General features: G+C 62.5%; 1 protein-coding gene across 1 annotated transcript in view; it reads right to left on the bottom strand.

Annotated features, from left to right (window-relative positions):
• Nucleotides 1–450: 450 nt before the first annotated feature.
• FLNC (filamin C) overlaps nucleotides 451–20,119 on the bottom strand; it is a gene marked incomplete at both ends in the record, with an annotated part of 83,398 nt that continues 63,729 nt past the window's right edge. Inside the window, 9 exons of the mRNA XM_080349794.1 lie at nucleotides 451–638; nucleotides 2,124–2,327; nucleotides 4,464–4,682; nucleotides 7,524–7,700; nucleotides 10,400–10,529; nucleotides 11,863–11,978; nucleotides 13,811–13,948; nucleotides 16,311–16,580; nucleotides 20,023–20,119. The exon at nucleotides 20,023–20,119 is cut by the window's right edge and continues 125 nt beyond it. Coding sequence (XP_080205920.1) covers nucleotides 451–638; nucleotides 2,124–2,327; nucleotides 4,464–4,682; nucleotides 7,524–7,700; nucleotides 10,400–10,529; nucleotides 11,863–11,978; nucleotides 13,811–13,948; nucleotides 16,311–16,580; nucleotides 20,023–20,119 — 1,539 coding nt within the window. The remainder of the gene's footprint in view (nucleotides 639–2,123; nucleotides 2,328–4,463; nucleotides 4,683–7,523; nucleotides 7,701–10,399; nucleotides 10,530–11,862; nucleotides 11,979–13,810; nucleotides 13,949–16,310; nucleotides 16,581–20,022) is intronic.

The following is a 20,119-nucleotide window of genomic DNA, read 5'->3' on the forward strand; positions in this document are numbered from 1 at the left end:
TTAGGGACCCCCAGAATGCCACTGTCTGGCCCTGAGCACCCCCCAACCCAAATGTCCTGCCGTGGACCCCCCCAGGACTCCTCCAATGTCCTTCTCTGGACCCCTCCCAACCCAAATGTCCCCCCCAGACCCGCTAACTCCCCAGAACGCCCCCCACAATGACCACACCACCCCGACTCTCCCAGTGCTTTATTGTCGGGGCTCCAGGACCCCTTAGGGACCCCCCAGGATGCCACTGTCTGTCCCTGAACGCCCCCCAACCCAAATGTCCTGCCGTGGACCCCCCCAGGACTCCCTCAGAACCTTCTCTGCACCCCCCCCCAACCCAAATGTCTCCCCCAGACCCCCCAACTCCCCCCGCAATGACCACATCACCGCGACTCTCCCAGTGCTTTATTGCCGGGGGCTCCAGCACCCCTGGGTGCCCCCGGGGGGGGTATTTTGGGGGGGTCAGGGCACGGTGACCCGGTAGGGGCTGCCGGGGACGTTGTCGTCCCCCCAGCGCAGGATGACGACATAGTCGCCCTTCTCCTTCACCGTGTACGTCACGTTGTACAGCCGGTTCCCCACGTGCTTCACGTAAACCTCCTCGCACGGGGTCTTGGGGCCGTGCACCCCCACCATCAGCATGTTGGTGCCTGGGGGGCACGGGGGGGTCAGCACCGACCCCCTCCCGAACCCCCCAGAGTTCCCCCGACCCCCAAATCCAACAGGGACCCCCCTATGGGCACCCCCACCATCAGCATGTTGGTGCCTGGGGGGCACGGGGGGGTCAGCACCGACCCCCTCCCGAACCCCCCAGAGCCCCCCGGAACCCCAAATCCATCTGGGACCCCCCTATGGGCACCCCCACCATCAGCATGTTGGTGCCTGGGGAGCACTGTGGGGGTCAACACTGACCCCCTCCCGAACCCCACAGAGTTCCCCCGACCCCCAAATCCAACAGAGACCCCCCTATGGGCACCCCCACCATCAGCATGTTGGTGCCTGGGGGGAAACGAGGGGGGCACTGGGGGGGTCAACACCACCCCTGGGACCCCCCTGAAACACCCCAGAGCCTCCTGGACCCCCAAATCCCTCCGGGACCCCCCTATGTGCACCCCCACCATCAGCATGTTGGTGCCTGGGGGGCATCGGAGGGTCAGCACCACCCCTGGAACCCCCCTGAAACACCCCAGAGCCCCCCAAATCCCTCTGTGACCCCCCTGTGGGCACCCCCACCATCAGCATGTTGGTGCCTGGGGGGCACTGTGGGGGTCAGCACCGACCCCCTCCCAAACCCCCCAGAGTCCCCCAGACCCCCCAAATCCATCTGGGACCCCCCTATGGGCACCCCCACCATCAGCATGTTGGTGCCTGGGGGGCATCGGGGGGCCAGCACCACCCCTGGGACCCCCTTGAAACACCCCAGAGCCCCCCAACCCTCCTATTGCCCCATCACTTCCTCTCCCAGACCCCCCAGGACCCCCTAAATCCCCCTGAGACCCCCCCAAAACCCCCTCACCTCCCCTTCCAGCCCCCCCAGGACCCCCTCATATCCTCCTGGTGACCCACAACCTCCTCCCCAGGGCCCCCCCAGACCCCTCCACATCCCCCTGTTGACCCATCGCTTCCCCTTTCAGGACCCCCAGGACCCCCCACATCCCCCCGAAATCCCCCAGGACCCCCCCATATCCTCCTGGTGACCCACAACCTCCTCCCCAGGTACCCCCCAGACCACTCCATATCCCCCTGTTGATCCATCACTTCCCCTTTCAGGACCCCCCAAATCCCCCCAAAACCCCCCAGGACCCCCCCATATCCTCCTGGTGACCCACAACCTCCTCCCCAGGGCCCCCCCAGACCCCTCCGTATCCCCTTGTAGACCCATCACTTCCCCTTTCAGGACCCCCAGGACCCCCCACATCCCCCCGAAACCCCCCAGGACCCCCCCATATCCTCCTGGTGACCCACAACCTCCTCCCCAGGGCCCCCCCAGACCCCTCCACATCCCCCTGTTGACCCATCACTTCCCCTTTCAGGACCCCCAGGACCCCCTAAATCCCCCCGAAACCCCCCAGAACCCCCCCCAGCCCCCCCCAAACCCCCCCCAGCCCCCCCCCCAGCCCCCTTTCCCCCCTTACCAGCCTTGCTGCAGTCCACGGTGAAGTGGTTCTTCTGGCCCAGCAGCGCGGTGGCCAGGCCGGGTCCCCGCGCCACCACCTTCCCCGCGTCCGACGAGAACTTGGGGACACCCCCGAACGGGGGGACGCCCCCGCCCCGCGTCACCGTCTCCACCAGCACCGTGGAGGTCTCGTGCAGGCTGTGGCCCCCCGAGAGACGCGGACCTGGGGGGGGGACAGTGTCAGGGACAGCGTGGGGACACCCCCGTGACACCCTGGGGTCTGTATGGCCACAGGGACACCCCATCATGTCACCTTCGGGACACCCCCATGTCACCTAAGGGACACCCCATAGTGACATCATGGGGCCTGTATCACCCCAGGGACACCCCATTGTGTCACCTTGGGGACAACCCATGATGTTACCTTGGGGACACCCCCATGTCACCTTGGGACACCCCATAGTGACATCTTGGGGTCTCTATCACCCCAGGGACACCCCATTGTGTCATTTTGGGGACACCCCATGACGTCACCTTGGGAATTCTCCATTGTGACACCCCAGGGACACCCCATTGTGTCACCTTTGGGACACCCCATCATGTCACCTTGGGGACACCCCCATGTCACCTTGGGACACCCCATAGTGACATCTTGGGGTCTCTATCACCCCAGGGACACCCCATTGTGTCATCTTGTGGACACCCCATGATGTCACTTTGGGGACACCCCATAGTGTCACCTTGGGATTCTCCATTGTGACACCCTAGGGACACCCCATGATGTCACCTTTGGGACACCCCATCATGTCACCCGAGGGACATCCCCATGATGTCACCTTGGGGTCACCCCCATGTCACCTTGGGACACCCCATAGTGACATCTTGGGGTCTGTATCACCCCAGGGACACCCCATGATGTCACCTTGGGACACCCCATAGTGTCACCTTGGGGATTCTCCATTGTGACACCCCAGAGACACCTCATTGTGTCACCTTTGGGACACCCCATCATGTCACCCGAGGGACATCCCCATCATGTCACCTTGGGGTCTGTGTGACCCCAGGGACACCCCATTGTGTCATCTTGGGAACACCCCCATGTCACCTTGGGACACCCCATAGTGACATCTTGAGGTCTGTATCACCCCAGGGACACCCCATTGTGTCACCTTGGGGACACCCCATGATGTCACCTTGGGAATTCTCCATTGTGACACCCCAGGGACACCCCATGATGTCACCTTGGGGTCACCCCCATGTCACCTTGGGACACCCCATAGTGACATCTTGGGGTCTCTATCACCCCAGGGACACCCCATTGTGTCATTTTGGGGACACCCCATCATGTCACTTTGGGGATTCTCCATTGTGACACCCCAGAGATACCCCATGATGTCACCTTGGGGTCACCCCATGTCACCTTGGGACACCCCATAGTGATGTCTTGGGGTCTGTATCACCCCAGGGACACTCCATTGTGTCATCTTGGGGACACCCCATGATGTCACTTTGGGGACACCCCATAGTGTCACCTTGGGATTCTCCATTGTGTCATCTTGGGGACACCCCACCATGTCACCTTGGGATTCTCCACTGTGACACCCCATGGACACCCCATCATGTCACCTTGGGAACACCCCCATGTCACCTTGGGACACCCCATAGTGACATCTTGGGGTCTGTATCACCCCAAGGACACCCCATTGTGTCATCTTGGGGACACCCCATGATGTCACCTTGGGGATTCTCCATTGTGACACCCCAGGGACACCCCATTGTGTCACCTTTGGGACAGCCCATCATGTCACCCAAGGGACATCCCCATCATGTCACCTTGGGGTCTGTGTGACCCCAGGGATACCCCATGATGTCACCTTGGGGTCACCCCCATGTCACCCTGGGACACCCCATAGTGACATCTTGGGGTCTGTATCACCCCAGGGACACCCCATTGTGTCATCTTGGGGACACCCCATCATGTCACTTTGGGGACACCCCATAGCTTCACCTTGGGGATTCTCCATTGTGACACCCCAGGGACACCCCATGATGTCACCTTGGGGACACCCCATAGTGTCACCTTGGGATTCTCCATTGTGACACCCCAGGGACACCCCATGATGTCACCTTGGGGACACCCCATAGTGTCACCTTGGGATTCTCCATTGTGACACCCCAGGGACACCCCATGATGTCACCTTGGGGACACCCCATCATGTCACCTTGGGACCCCTCATCATGTCACCTCGGGGAGTCTCCATCACACCACTCCATTGACTCCCTGTCACCCCCCCTTGGGGACCCCCCGCTCCCACCACCCTGGGGACCCCTGTCTCCCCCCGGTGACCCCCATCCGTACCGGTGACCTTGACCTTGAAGGGGCTGCCCACGATGTGGTGGGGGCCGCCGTACTTGATGGAGATGAGGTAGTTGCCGGGGGCCATGGGGGTGTAGGTGACACGGTGGCCCTCGGGACACTCCACGCAGTCCAGCTTCACCTTGGAGGGGCCATCGATGGTGACGGCCAGCGCCCCCGCGCCCGCGTTGGCCGTCTGCACCAGGAACTCTGAGCACACGCCTGGGGACAGGGGGACCATGTGGGGACCTGCCACCAGACGTGGGCATGGCCCCACGGACACCACCCATGGCCATGTCCCCATGGACACCATCCATGGTCATGTCTCCATGGACACCACCCATGGTCATGTCCCCATGGACACCACCCATGGTCATGTCACCATTGACACTGCCTTTGGCCATGTCCCCATTGACACCACCCATGGCCACGTCCCCATTGTCACTGGCATCGGCCATGTCCCCATTGACACCACCCATGGCCATGTCCCCATTGTCACTGGCATCGGCCATGTCCCCATTGACACCACCCATGGCCACGTCCCCATGAACACCACCCATGGCCATGCCCCCATTGTCACTGCCATCGGCCATGTCCCAATTGACACCACCCATGGCCATGTCCCCATGGACACCACCCATGGTCATGTCACCACACTGCCGTTGGCCATGTCCCCATGGACACCACCCATGGCCACGTCCCCATGGACACCACCCATGGTCATGTCACCATTGACACCGCCATTGGCCATGTCCCCATTGACACCACCTATGGCCATGTCCCCATGAACACCACCCATGGCCATGTCCCCATGGACACCACCCATGGTCATGTCACCATTGACACTGCCATCGGCCATGTCCCCACAAACATCACCCATGGCCATGTGACCAATGACATCTCCTCATGGCCAATGTCCCCATGGACACCATCCATGGCCATGTCACCATTGCCACCTCCTCATGGCCATGCCACTGCTGTCACCACCCATGGCCATGTCCCCAGTGTCCCCACCCATGGCCACGTCCCCATGGACACCACCCATGGCCATGTCCCCATTGCCACCATCCATGGCCATGTCCTCATGGACACCACCCATGGCCATGTGATCATCGGCACCTCCTCATGGCCATGTCCCCGTTTACACCACCCATGGCCACGTCCCCATGGACACCACCCATGGCCATGTCCCCATTGCCACCATCCATGGCCATGTCCTCATGGACACCACCCATGGCCATGTGACCATCGGCACCTCCTCATGGCCATATCCCCGTTTACACCACCCATGGCCACATCCCCATGGACACCACCCATGGCCATGCCACCACTGTCACCACCCATGGCCATGTCACCACTGTCACCACCCATGGTCACATCTCCATTGCCACCACCCCATGGCTGTGGTATTGACCATGGTCATGTCCCCAGTGCCACCACCCTATAGGCTTGGCCATGTCCCCATTACCACCACCCAACAGGTGTGACCATGTCCCTATCACCACCTTCCCATGACCATGCTATTGACCATGTCCCCAGTGCCACCACCCCACAGCTACATCCCCCATGGCCATGTCCCCATTGCCACCACCTCGGAGCCATGTCCCCACTACCATGGCCATGTCCCCAGTGCCACCACCCCATAACTATTTCCCCATGGCCATGTCCCCATTGGCACCAGCCCAAGCTGTGGCTCCATGTCATGGCCATGTCCCCGGTGCCACCACCCCATGGCCACGTCCCCATTGCCACCAGTCCAAGCTGTGGCTCCACCCCATGGCCACGTCCCCATTGCCACCACCCCAAGCTGTGGCTCCACATCATGGCCATGTCCTCAGTGCCACTACCCCATGGCCACATCCCCATTGCCACCACCCCAAGCTGTGGCTCCATGCCACGGCCACATCCCCATTGCCACCACGCCATGGCCATGTCCCATTGTCACCACCCCAAGCTGTGGCTCCACGTCATGGCCATGTCCCCAGTGCCACCACCCCATGGCCATGTCCCATTGTCACCACCCCAAGCTGTGGCTCCACATCATGGCCATGTCTCCAGTGCCACCACCCCATGGCCACGTCCCATTGTCACCATCCCAAGCTATGGCTCCACATCATTGCCACCAGCCCAAGTCGTGGCTCCACCCCATGGCCATGTCCCCATTGCCACCACCCCAAGCTGTGGCTCCACGCCATGGCCATATCCTCAGTGCCACCACCCCATGGCCACATCCCCATTGCCACCACCCCAAGCTGTGGCTCCACGTCATGGCCATGTCCTCAGTGCCACCACCCCATGGTCATGTCCCATTGTCACCACCCAAAGCTGTGGCTCCACCCCATGGCCATGTCCCCATTGCCACCACCCCAAGCTGTGGCTCCACGCCATGGCCATATCCTCAGTGCCACCACCCCATGGCCACATCCCCATTGTCAGCACCCCAAGCTGTGGCTCCACGTCATGGCCATGTCCCCATTGCCACCAGCCCAAGCTATGGCTCCACCCCATGGCCACGTCCTCATTGCCACCACCCCAAGCTGTGGCTCCACGTCATGGCCATGTCCCCATTGTCACCATCCCAAGCTGTGGCTCCATGTCATTGCCACCACCCCAAGTCGTGGCTCCACCCCATGGCCACATCCCCAGTGCCACCACCCCATGGCCATGTCCCCATTGTCACCACCCCAAGCCGTGGCTCCATGCCATGGCCACGTCCCCATTGCCACCAGCCCAAGCTGTGGCTCCACCCCATGGCCATGTCCCCATTGTCACCATCCCAAGCTGTGGCTCCATGTCATTGCCACCACCCCAAGCCGTGGCTCCACCCATGGCCACGTCCCCAGTGCCACCACCTCATGGCAACGTCCCCATTGCCACCACCCCAAGCTGTGGCTCCATGTCATGGCCATGTCCCCATTGTCACCATCCCAAGCCATGGGCCCATGGCACGGCCACATCCCCACTGCCACCCCCAAACCACCACGTCCCCACCACGGCGGCCACGTCCTCGACCCCACAGGCACGTCCCCCTGTCCCCGGTCGGCGCGGGGTCCCCGGCGTCACCTGTGATGCCGCCCTCGAGGCCGGGCCCGTAGGCGGTGACGAGCCCCGGGTCGCCGGCCTGGCTCTGCTCGCCCACGCGGATGTTGAAGGGGCTCCCGGGGACGTGGCGCCCGTTGAAGCGCAGGTCGATGGAGTGCACGCCGTTCTCCCGCGGCAGGAACCCGATGGCGTACTTGTCTGTGGGGACACCGCGTCACCGCCTGGCCCCACGGCCCCGTGTCCCCATCGCCCTGTGTCCCCTGTGTCCCCATGGTCTCACGGCCCCTGTGTCCCCACAGCCCCGTGTCCCTTGTGTCCCCATGGTCCCACGTCCTCTGTGTCCCCATGGCCCCGTGTCCCCACAGCTCCGCATCCCCTGTGTCCCCATGGCCCCGTGTCCCCTGTGTTCCCACATCCCCTGTGTCCCCACAGCCCCGCGTCCCCTGTGTCCCCATGGCCCCATGTCCCCACGGCTCTGCATCCCCTGTGTCCCCATGGCCCTGTGTCCCCACAGCTCCACGTCCCCTGTGTCCCCACGGCCCCACATCCTCTGTGTCCGCACGGCCCCGCGTCCCATGTGTCCCCATGGCCCCGTGTCCCATGTGTCCCCACGGCCCTGCATCCCATGTGTCCCCATGACCCCACATCCCCTGCGTCCCCCATGTCACTCCATCCACACATCCCCAAATGCCCACGTCCTCACATCTCATGTCCCCCACGTCCTGCATCCCTTGTGTCCATGTCCTCATGTCCCCATGCCCCAAGCCCTGTGTCCCCATGTCCTGATGTCCCCACACTCCACATCCGGTGTTCTCATGTTCCCACACCCCATGTCCTGTGTCCCCACATCACCATGCCCCATGTCCCGCATCCCCTGTGCCCCCATATCCCCATACCCCATGTCCCCATGTCCTGCATCCCCCGTGTCCCTATGTCCCCATGCCCCTGTGTCCCCCTGCCCCAAGACCTATGTATGTCCCCGTGTCCCCATGTCCTGCATCCCTTGTGTCCCCTTGTCCTCATGGCCCCAAGCCCCATGCACTGTGTCCTCATGCCACCATGTCCGCATGTCCAATGTCCCCCTTTCCCCATGCCCCAAGCCCTATGTCCCAGTGTCCCCACAGCCCATTCTCCATGTCTCATGTCCCCATGCCCTGTGTCCCCATGTCCTTGTGTCCCTGTGTCCTGTTTCCCCACATCCTCATGCCCCATGCCCTGTGTCCTCAAGTCCTCATGTCCCCACACCCCTTGTCCCTGTGTCCTGCATCCCCTGTGTCCCCATGTCCTCATGTCCCCATGTCCCATGTCCCTGTGTCCCCACACCCCATGTCCTCATGTCCCCACACCCCTTGTCCCTGTGTCCTGCATCCCCTGTGTCCCCATGTCCTCATGTCCCCATGTCCCATGTCCCTGTGTCCCCACACCCCATGTCCCTGTGTCCCCACACCCCATGTCCTTATGTCCCCACACCCCATGTCCTCATGTCCTGCATGCCCTGTGTCCCCAAGTCCTCATGCTCCCATGGCCGTTGTCCCTGTGTCCCATGTCCCCACACCCTGTGTCCTCTGTCCCCATGCCCTGTGTCCCCACACCCCGTGTCCCCATGTCCCCATGTCCCCAAGTCCTCATGTTCCCATGGCCGTTGTCCCTGTGTCCTCTGTCCCCACACCCTGTGTCCCCACACCCCAAGCCCTCCGTCCCAATGTCCCCAGTCCCATGTCCCCGTCCCAGTGTCCCCAGTCCCATGTCCCCAGACCCTGTGTCCCCAGTCCCCGTGTCCCCGTCCCAGTGTCCCCAGTCCCATGTCCCCAGACCCCGTGTCCCCAGTCCCTGTGTCCCCATCCCCATGTCCCCAGTCCCCGTGTCCCCATCCCAGTGTCCCCAGTCCCGTGTCCCCAATCCCCGTGTCCCCATCCCAGTGTCCCCAGTCCCGTGTCCTCAGTCCTGTGTCCTCGTCCCAGTGTCCCCAGTCCCGTGTCCCCAGTCCCCATGTCCCCAGTCCCGTGTCCCCAGTCCCCGAGTCCCCAGTCCCACGTCCCCAGACCCCGTGTCCCCATCCCAGTGTCCTAAGTCCCATGTTCCCATCTCAGTGTCCCCAGTCCCGTGTCCCCAGACCCTGTGTCCCCATCCCAGTGTCCCCATCCCAGTGTCCCCAGTCCTGTGTCCTCAGTCCTGTGTCCTCGTCCCAGTGTCCCCAGTCCCGTGTCCCCAGTCCCCGTGTCCTCATCCCAGTGTCCCCGTCCCAGTGTCCCTGTCCCGTGTCCCCAATCCCCGTGTCCCCAATCCCATGTCCCTAGTCCCGTGTCCCCATCCCAGTGTCCCCAGTCCCGTGTCCCCAGACCCTGTGTCCCCAGACCCCGTGTTCCCAGTCCCCGTGTCCCCGTCCCAGTGTCCCCATCCCCGTGTCCCCACTCCCCGTGTCCCCATCTCAGTGTCCCCAGTCCCTTGTCCCCAGACCCTGTGTCCCCATCCCGGTGTCCCCATCCCGGTCTCCCCAGACCCCGTGTCCCCAGTCCCTGTGTCCCTGTCCCAGTGTCCCCAGTCCCGTGTCCCCAGACCCCGTGTCCCCAGTCCCCATGTCCCCAGTCCCGTGTCCCCAATCCCCGAGTCCCCAGTCCCGTGTCCCCAGTCCCCGTGTCCCCATCTCAGTGTCCCCAGTCCCCATGTCCCCAGTCCCGTGTCCCCAGTCCCCGAGTCCCCATCCCAGTGTCCCCAGTCTCGTGTCCCCAGTCCCCGTGTCCACATCCCAGTGTCCCCAATCCCGTGTCCCCAGTCCCATGTCCCCAGATCCTGCGTCCCCAGTCCCTGTGTCCCCATCCCAGTGTCCCCAGTCCCGTGTCCCCAGACTCCGTGTCCCGTCCCGGTGTCCCTGTCCCCGTCCCCGTGTCCCCGCGCACCGCTGTCGATCTCGGACACGTAGCACTCCTCCACCACCCCGGCCGGCGTGTGCACTTTGGCGTCGATGACGCCGCGCGCCCCGTTCAGCTGCACCGCGAAGGACGCCGGCTGGTTCACCGTCACCGCCTCCTGCGGGACAGCGCCGTCACCACCGGGTGACGTGGGCCCAGGGGGACATGGGGACACACGGTGGCACCAGGGATGTCACCATGGGGGGATCCCAGGGGTGACACGTGGGCTCAGGGTGGCTCAGGGTGACATGGGAGACACAGGGTGGCACCAGGGATGTCACCATGGTGGGATCCCAGGGGTGACACGTGGGGTCAGGGTGGCTCAGGGGTGACACAGGGTGACATGGGGGACACAGGGTGGCACCAGGGATGTCACCATGGTGGGATCCCAGGGGTGACACATGGGCTCAAGGGGGCTCAGGGTGACATGGGGGACAAGGGGTGACACGGGGCAGGGGGCACAGGGGTGACATGGGGTTGCAGGATGGCCAGGGGGGACACAGGGGACACAAGGGTGGCACATGGCAAGGGGCACAGTGGTGAAATGGGGGACACAGGGTGGCACCAAGGATGTCACCATGGGGGGATCCCAGGGGTGACACATGGGCTCAAGGGGGCTCAGGGTGACACAGGGTGACATGGGAACACAGGGTCGCACCAGGGATGTCACCATGGGGGGATCCCAGGGGTGATATGTGGGCTCAGGGTGACATGGGGGACAAGGGCTGACACGGAGCAGGGGGCACAGGGGTGACATGGGGTTGCAGGGTGGCCCAGGGGGGACACAGGGGACACAAGGGTGGCACATGGCGAGGGGCACAGTGGTGAAATGGGGGACACAGGGTGGCACCAGGGATGTTACCATGGAGGGACAGGGGTGACACTTGGGCTCAAGGGGGGCTCAGGGTGACACAGGGTGACATGGGGGACACAGGGTGGCACCAAGGATGTCACCACGGGGGGGACAGGGGTGGCAGATGGGCTCAGGGGGGCTCAGGGGTGACACAGGGTGACATGGGGGACACAGGGTGGCACCAGGGATGTCACCATGGATGTCACCATGGTGGGATCCCAGGGGTGACACATGGGCTCAGGGTGGCCCCGGGGGGTACATATGGGACCCAGGGGTGACACAGGGGACAGGTCGTCATCAATGGGGGATCCCAGGGGTGACACAGGGACACAAGGTGGCCCAGGGCTGGTGTAGGGTGGCACCAGGATGGCATTGGTGGGGGTCCCAAGGGTGCCACAGGGGTGCAGGGTGGCCCAGGGGTGACATGTGGGACCCAGGGGTGACACAGGGGACATAGGGTGGCACCAAGGTGGGGAGTCCCACGGGTGACACAAGGACACAAGGTGGCCCGTGGGGGACACAGGGGACCCAGAGGTGAGCGCAGGGGTCCCAGGCGTGGCTGGGGACCCCAGGGGTGGCAGCGGGTGACAGGGGTGACCTGCATGCTGGTGACAGTGAGGCGCCGCGCGTCGTCCGAGTGCGAGGCCACCGGCACCACGAACGGGCTGTCGGGGATGTGCTCCTCGTTGAACTTGATGGACACCTCGTAGTCACCTGGGGACAGCGGGGACACCGTGTGGGGACAGCGGGGACACCGCGTGGGGACACCCGCGCATGGGGACACCGTGTGGGGACAGCAGGGACACCATGTGGGGACAGCGGGGACACCGTGTGGGGACAGCGGGGACACCGTGTGGGGACACCCGCGCATGGGGACACCGTGTGGGGACAGCGGGGACACCGTGTGGGGACACCCGCGCATGGGGACACCGTGTGGGGACAGCGGGGACACCGTGTGGGGACACCCGCGCATGGGGACACCGTGTGGGGACATCAGGGACACCATGTGGGGACAGCAGGGACACCATGTGGGGACACCCGCGCATGGGGACACCGTGTGGGGACAGCGGGGACACCGTGTGGGGACAGCAGGGACACCGTGTGGGGACACCCGTGCATGGGGACACCGTGTGGGGACAGCAGGGACACCATGTGGGGACACCCGCGCATGGGGACACCGTGTGGGGACAGCGGGGACACTGTGTGGGGACACCCGCGCATGGGGACACCCTCACATGGGGGACAACTTCGCATAGGGACAACCCTTCCCAAGGGGACACTGTGACATGGGGAGGACCCTCACATGGGGACCTTCTTGCATGGGGACAACCTTGCCTGGGGACACTGTCACTTGGGGACACCCTCACATGGGGACAACTTCACAAGGGGACATTCTCACTTGGGGACACCCTTGCACAGGGACATTTGCACATGGGGACACTTGCATGGAGGGGACCGTTGCAAGGGGACATCCTCAAAATTGGGGACACTCTTGGAAGGGGACAGTCTTGCATAGGGACACCCTCACTTGGGGACACTGTTGCATGGGGACACTGTCACCTGGGGACACCCTTGCACAGGGACATTCGCACATGGGGACACTTGCATGGAGGGGACCCTTGCAAAGGGACATCCTCACTTGGGGACAATCTTGCAAGGGGACAGTCTTGCATGGGGACACCCTCACTTGGGGACACTGTCACATGGGGACATCCTTACTTGGGGACACTAACCTGAGGACATCCTCACTTGGGGACACTCTTGCAAGGGGACAGTCCCTTTGCATGGGGACATTCGCACATGGGGACACTTGCATGGAGGGGACCCTTGCAAAGGGACGTCCTCACTTGGGGACACTCTTGGAAGGGGACAGTCTTTCATAGGGACACCATCACTTGGGGACACTGCCACATGGGGACATCTTTACTTGGGGACACACTCACTTGGGGACACTGTAACCTGGGGACATCCTCACCTGGGGACACTCTTGCATGGGGACAGTCTCACTTGGGGACACCTTCACATGGGGACACTGTCATGTGGGGACACCCTCACTTGGGGACACCTTCACATGGGGACACCCTCACATGGGGACACCCTCACTTGGGGACACTGTCACATGGAGACACCCTCACTTGGGGACACCCTCACTTGGGGACACCATTACATGGGGACACCCTCACTTGGGGACACCCTCACTTGGGGACACCTTCACATGGGGACACTGTCACATGGGGACACCCTCACTTGGGGACACCTTCACTTGGGGACACTGTCACATGGGGACACCCTCACTTGGGGACACCCTCACTTGGGGACACCATTACATGGGGACACCCTCACTTGGGGACACCCTCACTTGGGGACACCTTCACTTGGGGACACCTTCACATGGGGACACCCTCACTTGGGGACACCCTCACTTGGGGACACCCTCGCATGGGGACATTCTCGCACGGAGGGGTTCAGGGTGGCTTTGGGGGCTCGGGGGTGGCTGTGGAGGTTTGGGGGGGCTCGGGGGGGCCCGGGGGGGGCGGCGCACCCACCGGGCTCCTGCACGAGGTAGGACACCCCGCAGGACCCGTCCTTGCGGTCCTCGAAGGAGATCTCGGCCTTGCTGGGCCCCTCCACGGCGATGGAGAGCCCCCCCGCGCCCGCCTCGCGCGTCCAGATGCTGAACTCGGCTGCGGACACGCGCCGGGGGTGACGCTGGCACCCCAACACACGCACACACGAGTGACAGTGACACCCCAACACACGCACACATGACAGTGACACCCCAACACACGCACACACGAGTGACAGTGACACCCCAACACACGCACACATGACAGTGACACCCCAACACACGCACACACGAGTGACAGTGACACCCCAACACACGCACACATGACAGTGACACCCCAACACACGCACACACGAGTGACAGTGACACCCCAACACACGCACACATGACAGTGACACTCCAACACACACAGACACACATGACAGTGACACCCCAACACACACACACACGGGTGACAGTGACACCCCAACACACACACACACACACGTGACAGTGACACCCCAACACACACACACACGGGTGACAGTGACACCCCAACACACACACACACACACACGTGACAGTGACACCCCAACACACACACACATGACAGTGACACCCTAACACACGCACACGGGTGACAGTGACATCCCCACCCCAACACACAGACATACATACAGGTGACAGTGACACCCCCCCAAACACACACACACACACATGGGTGACAGTGACACCCCAACACACAGACACACACATGGGTGACAGTGACAACCCCCCCCCCACACACATCCCCCATTTCACTTCTACCCCCCCATAGCCCCCACACCCCCCATTTCAGTTCTACCTCCCCATAGCTCCCCCACCCCCATAGCCCCCCCACCCCCCATTTCAGTTCTACCCCCCATAGCCCCCACACCCCCATAGCCCCCACACCCCCCATAGCCCCCACACCCCCCATTTCAGTTCTACCCCCTCATAGCTCCCCCACCCCCATAGCTCACACACCCCCCATAGCCCCCCCATCCCCATTTCTCTTCTACCCCCCCATAGCCCCCACACCCCCCATTCCACTTCTACCCCCCCACAGTTCCCACACTCCCCATTGCCCCCCCACCCCCATTCCACTTCTACCCCCCACAGTTCCCACACTCCCCATTGCCCCCCCACCCCCATTTCACTTCTACCCCCCACACCCCCCACACCCCCATTTCAGTTCTACCCCCCCATAGCTCCCACAGCCCCATTTCAGTTCTACCCCCCATAGCTCCCACAGCCCCCATAGCCCCCACACCCCCCATTCCACTTCTACCCCCCCATAGATCCCACACTCCTCATTGACCCTCCACCCCCCATTTCACTTCTACCCCCCATAGCTCCCACACCCCCATAGCCCCCCCATCCCCATTTCACTTCTAAGCCCCCATAGCCCATCCACCCCCCATTTCAGTTCTACCCCCCCATAGCTCCCACACCCCCCATAGCTCCTACACCCCCCATAGCCCCCCCATTTCACTTCTACCCCCACATAGCTCCCCAACCCCATAGCCCCCCCACCCCCCATTTCAGTTCTACCCCCCATAGCCCCCACACCCCCATTTCACTTCTACCCCCCCATAGCTCCCACACCCCCCATAGCCCCCACACCCCCATTTCACTTCTACCCCCCCATAGCTCCCACACCTCCATAGCCCCCACACCCCCATTTCAGTTCTACCCCCCCATAGCTCCCACACCCCCATAGCCCCCAGACCCTCCATTTCAGTTCTACCCCCCCATAGCTCCCACAACCCCCTTAAGCCCCAAACCCCCCATTTCAGTTCTACCCCCCACATCCCCCATTTCAGTTCTACCCCCCCATAGCCCCCACACCCCCATTTCAGTTCTACCCCCCGATAGCTCCCATACCCCCATATCTCCCACATCTCCCATAGGCCCCCCACCCCCCATTTCAGTTCTACCCCTCATAGCTCCCACACCCCCATAGCTCCCACACCCCCCATTTCAGTTCTAACCCCCCATACCTCCCACACCCCCATAGCCCCCACACCCCCCATTTCAGTTCTACCCCCCCATAGCTCCCACACCCCCATAGCCCCCACACCCCCCATTTCAGTTCTACCCCCCCATAGCTCCCACACCCCCCATAGCCCCCACACCCCCCATTTCAGTTCTACCCCCCACACCCCCCATTTCAGTTCTACCCCCCCATAGCCCCCACACCCCCATTTCAGTTCTACCCCCCGATAGCTCCCATACCCCCATATCTCCCACATCCCCCATAGCCCCCCCACCCCCATTTCAGTTCTACCCCCCATAGCTCCCACACCCCCCATAGCCCCCACACCCCCATTTCAGTTCTAACCCCCCATAGCTCCCACACCCCCATAGCCCCCACACCCCCCATTTCAGTTCTACCCCCCCATAGCTCCCACACCCCCATAGCCCCCCCACCCCCATTTCAGTTCTACCCCCCCCACCCCCCCTTCCATCCCCCCCCGTACCTGGCACCCCGGCCACTCCTCTCTGCAGGCCGGTGCCCCCCGCGCGCACCTTGTGCGCCCCCCCCTCGCCCAGCGGCCCCACGGTGAACTGGAAGGGGCTGCCGGGCACGTGCTGCCCGCGGTACTTGACGCTGACGGTGTGGGGGCCCTGCTCCTTGGGCACGAAGCGCACGCTGTACACCCCCGCGGCCCCCGCCACCACCTCGGCCTCGAACCGCTGCCCCGACGGGCTCAGCACCTGCGCGCACAGCTCCTGCGGGGACGCCTCGCCTGCGGGGACACGGCGGCCGTCAGGGCGCGCGGCGGCGGGGACCGCGGCGCGGGGGCTGCGCACAGCGCGGGGCCTGCGCACCGCGGCACCGCACAGCGCTGGCACCCGGGGTCACGGCGCCGCGGAAACGTGTCACCCGGGCACCGTGGTGTCGTGTCACAGGGTCATCTGCGCACGTGTCACTTTGGTACCTCAACAACAGGGTCCATGTCACCCAATCGCCGTGTCACCCAATCGCCATGTCACCTAATCGCCATGTCACCCAATCGCCCTGTCACCACATCACCCTGGCATCATTTCACAGTGTCATCTGGGCACTTGTCACTTTGGTACCTCAACATCAGGGTCCACGTCACCCAATCGCCGTGTCACCTAATCGCCATGTCACCCAATCGCCATGTCACCCAATCGCCCTGTCACCACATCACCCTGGCATCATTTCACAGTGTCACTTGGGCACTTGTCACTTTGGTACCACAACAACAGGGTCCATGTCACCCAATCACCATGTTACCACGTCACCCTGGCACCCGGGCATCATGTCACAGTGTCACCTGGGCATGCATCGCTTTGGTACCTCAACACCAGGCACTGTGTCACCCAGTCGCCATGTCACCCTGTCACCCTGTCACCACGTCACCCTGGCATCATGTCACAGTGTCACCTGAGCACTTGTCACTTTGGTACCTCAACATCAGGGTCCATGTCACCCAATTGCCATGTCACCCTGTCACCCAATCGCCCTGTCACCACGTCAGCCTGGCATCATGTCACAGTGTCACCTGGGCACGCGTCACTTTGGTACCTCAACACCAGGCACAGTGTCACCCAATCGCCATGTCACCCGATTACCATGTCACCCAGTCGCCCTGTCACCACATCACTTTGGCATCATTTCACAGTGTCACCTGGACACTTGTCACTTTGGTACCTCAACACCAATCACCATGTCACCCAATCGCCATGTCACTCTGTCACCCAATTGCCCTGTCACCACGTCACCCTGGCATCATGTCACAGTGTCACCTGAGCACGCGTCACTTTGGTACCTCAACACCAGGCACCATGTCACCCAATCGCTGTGTCACCCTGTCACCCAATCGCCCTAGCATCATTTCACAGTGTCACCCGGGCACGTGTCACTTTGGTACCTCAACATCAGGGTCCATGTCACCCAATTGCCATGTCACCCAATCACCCTGTCACCACATCACCCTGGCATCATTTCACAGTGTCACCCGGGCACGTGTCACTTTGGTACCTCAACATCAGGGTCCATGTCACCCAATTGCCATGTCACCCAATCACCCTGGCACCACGTCACCCTGGCACCCGGGCATCATGTCACAGTGTCACCTGGGCATGCATCACTTTGGTACCTCAACACCAGGGTCCATGCCACCCAATCGCCGTGTCACCCTGTCACCATGTCACACAATCGCCCTGGCATCATTTCACAGTGTCACCTGGGCACTTGTCACTTTGGTACCTCAACACCAGGCACCATGTCACCCAATCGCCATGTCACCCTGTCACCATGGCACCCCATCACCATGTCACCCTGTCACCTTGTCACAAGGACACCCCAGCAGCTCAGCACCCCTTCACCCAGTCACCTTGTCACTGGGGCACACCAACACCATGTCACCCTGTCACCCTGTCACCTTGTCACAAGGACACACTGGCAGCTTAGCACCGCATCACCCTGTCACCTTGTCGCCAGGGCACTCCATCACCATGTCACCATGTCACCATGTCACCATGTCACCCTGTCACCTTGTCTCCAGGGCACCCCATCACCACGTCACCCTGTCACCCTGTCACCTTGTCGCCAGGGCCCGTGTGCTCCCCATCGGGTGCAGCCCCCCATGACGACGCACTCGTGTGAGTGTGCACCCTCGTGCAAAGGACACACCCGCACTTGCAAGTGTGCACAGGTGTGCACGCATCCCATGAGCGTGCACACTCGTGCAAAGGGCACACACCCCCCTGTGAGCATGCACACCTGTTTGTGCACACTCGTGCGAATGACACACATGTTGCAAGCATGTGCACACATTCGCGTGCTTGCACACGCACAAACCCACCCCTGTTGTGAGCTTGCACACTTGTGATAAGGTCGTGCATGCCCCTGTTGGCTTGCACACTCATGATAAGGGCGTGCACGCCCCTGTTAGCATGCACGCTCACTTGTGCAAAGGGTGAGCACCCCCTCAAGTGCACGGCGGCTGTGCGTGTGCAACGGTTGCACGCCAATCTCTGGGGACACGTACCTCAACACGTGTGCACGTCCTGGCCTTGTGTGAGGCCTCGTGCAAGGGGGGTGCACAGGCTGGGGGTGCTGCCCCCTGTGAGCGCACACAGCCCTCGTGCAAGGACACTCGCGAGTGCAAACGCCCATCCAGGCCTTGTGCAAATGCGTTCTCTTGCACGCACGGCACCTGTGCAAGCTCACAGTGATACCCCAGCACACCAAGTCCTCGTGCAAACACGCCCCCTTGCACGCACAGTGCCCGTGCAAGCCCACTCCCAAGTGCAAGTGCACCGAGATCTTGTGCAAACATATTCACTGTGCAAGCACAGCAGCTGTGCAAGTGGCCACGGCCCTTGTGCAAGCCCATTCCCACAGGCACGTGCACTTCTTGTGCAAACCCCTCCCTTGCAGACCCAGCTCTTGTGCGAGCACATTCCGATGCACCAGTGCACACACAGCCCTTGTGCAAACACAGTCCTTATGCAAACCCCTCCCTTGCACACCCAGCTCTTGTGCAAGCACATTCTGATGCACCAGTGCACACACAGCCCTTGTGCAAGCCCCTCCCTTGCACACCCAGCTCTTGTGCAAGCACATTCTGATGCACAGTGCACACATAGCCCTTGTGCAAGCCCAGCCATCCCTTGTGCAGACCCCTTCCTTGCACACTCAGCTCTTGTGCAAACACATTCTGATGCACCAGTGCACACACAGCCCTTGTGCAAGCCCAGCCATCCCTTGTGCAAACCCCTCCCTTGCACACTCAGCTCTTGTGCAAACACATTCTGATGCACCAGTGCACACACAGCCCTTGTGCAAACACAGTCCTTGTGCAAACCCCTCCCTTGCACACCCAGCTCTTGTGCGAGCACATTCTGATGCACCAGTGCACACACAGCCCTTGTGCAAACACAGTCCTTGTGCAAACCCCTCCCTTGCACACCCAGCTCTTGTGCAAGCACATTCCGATGCACCAGTGCACACATAGCCCTTGTGCAAGCCCAGCCATCCCTCATGCAGACACAATCACTGTGCAAACCCCTCCCTTGCAGACCCAGCTCTTGTGCGAGCACATTCCGATGCACCAGTGCACACCCAGCCCCCGTGCAAGCCGCTCCCCATCCCCAGTGCCAGCACACACAGACACACGTGTCCCCTTCCCGTGTCCCCATGTCCCCAGCACCCACCCTCCTGCGGGCGGGCGAGGGGCGCGAAGGAGCCCAGGAAGCCCCCGAAGGGGAAGGGGTCCCCGGCCAGGCGGGTGGACTCCTCCACCCGCACCTC

Source organism: Nesoenas mayeri (genome assembly GCF_963082525.1).
Source record: "Nesoenas mayeri genome assembly, chromosome: 1".
Lineage (NCBI taxonomy): Eukaryota > Metazoa > Chordata > Aves > Columbiformes > Columbidae > Nesoenas > Nesoenas mayeri.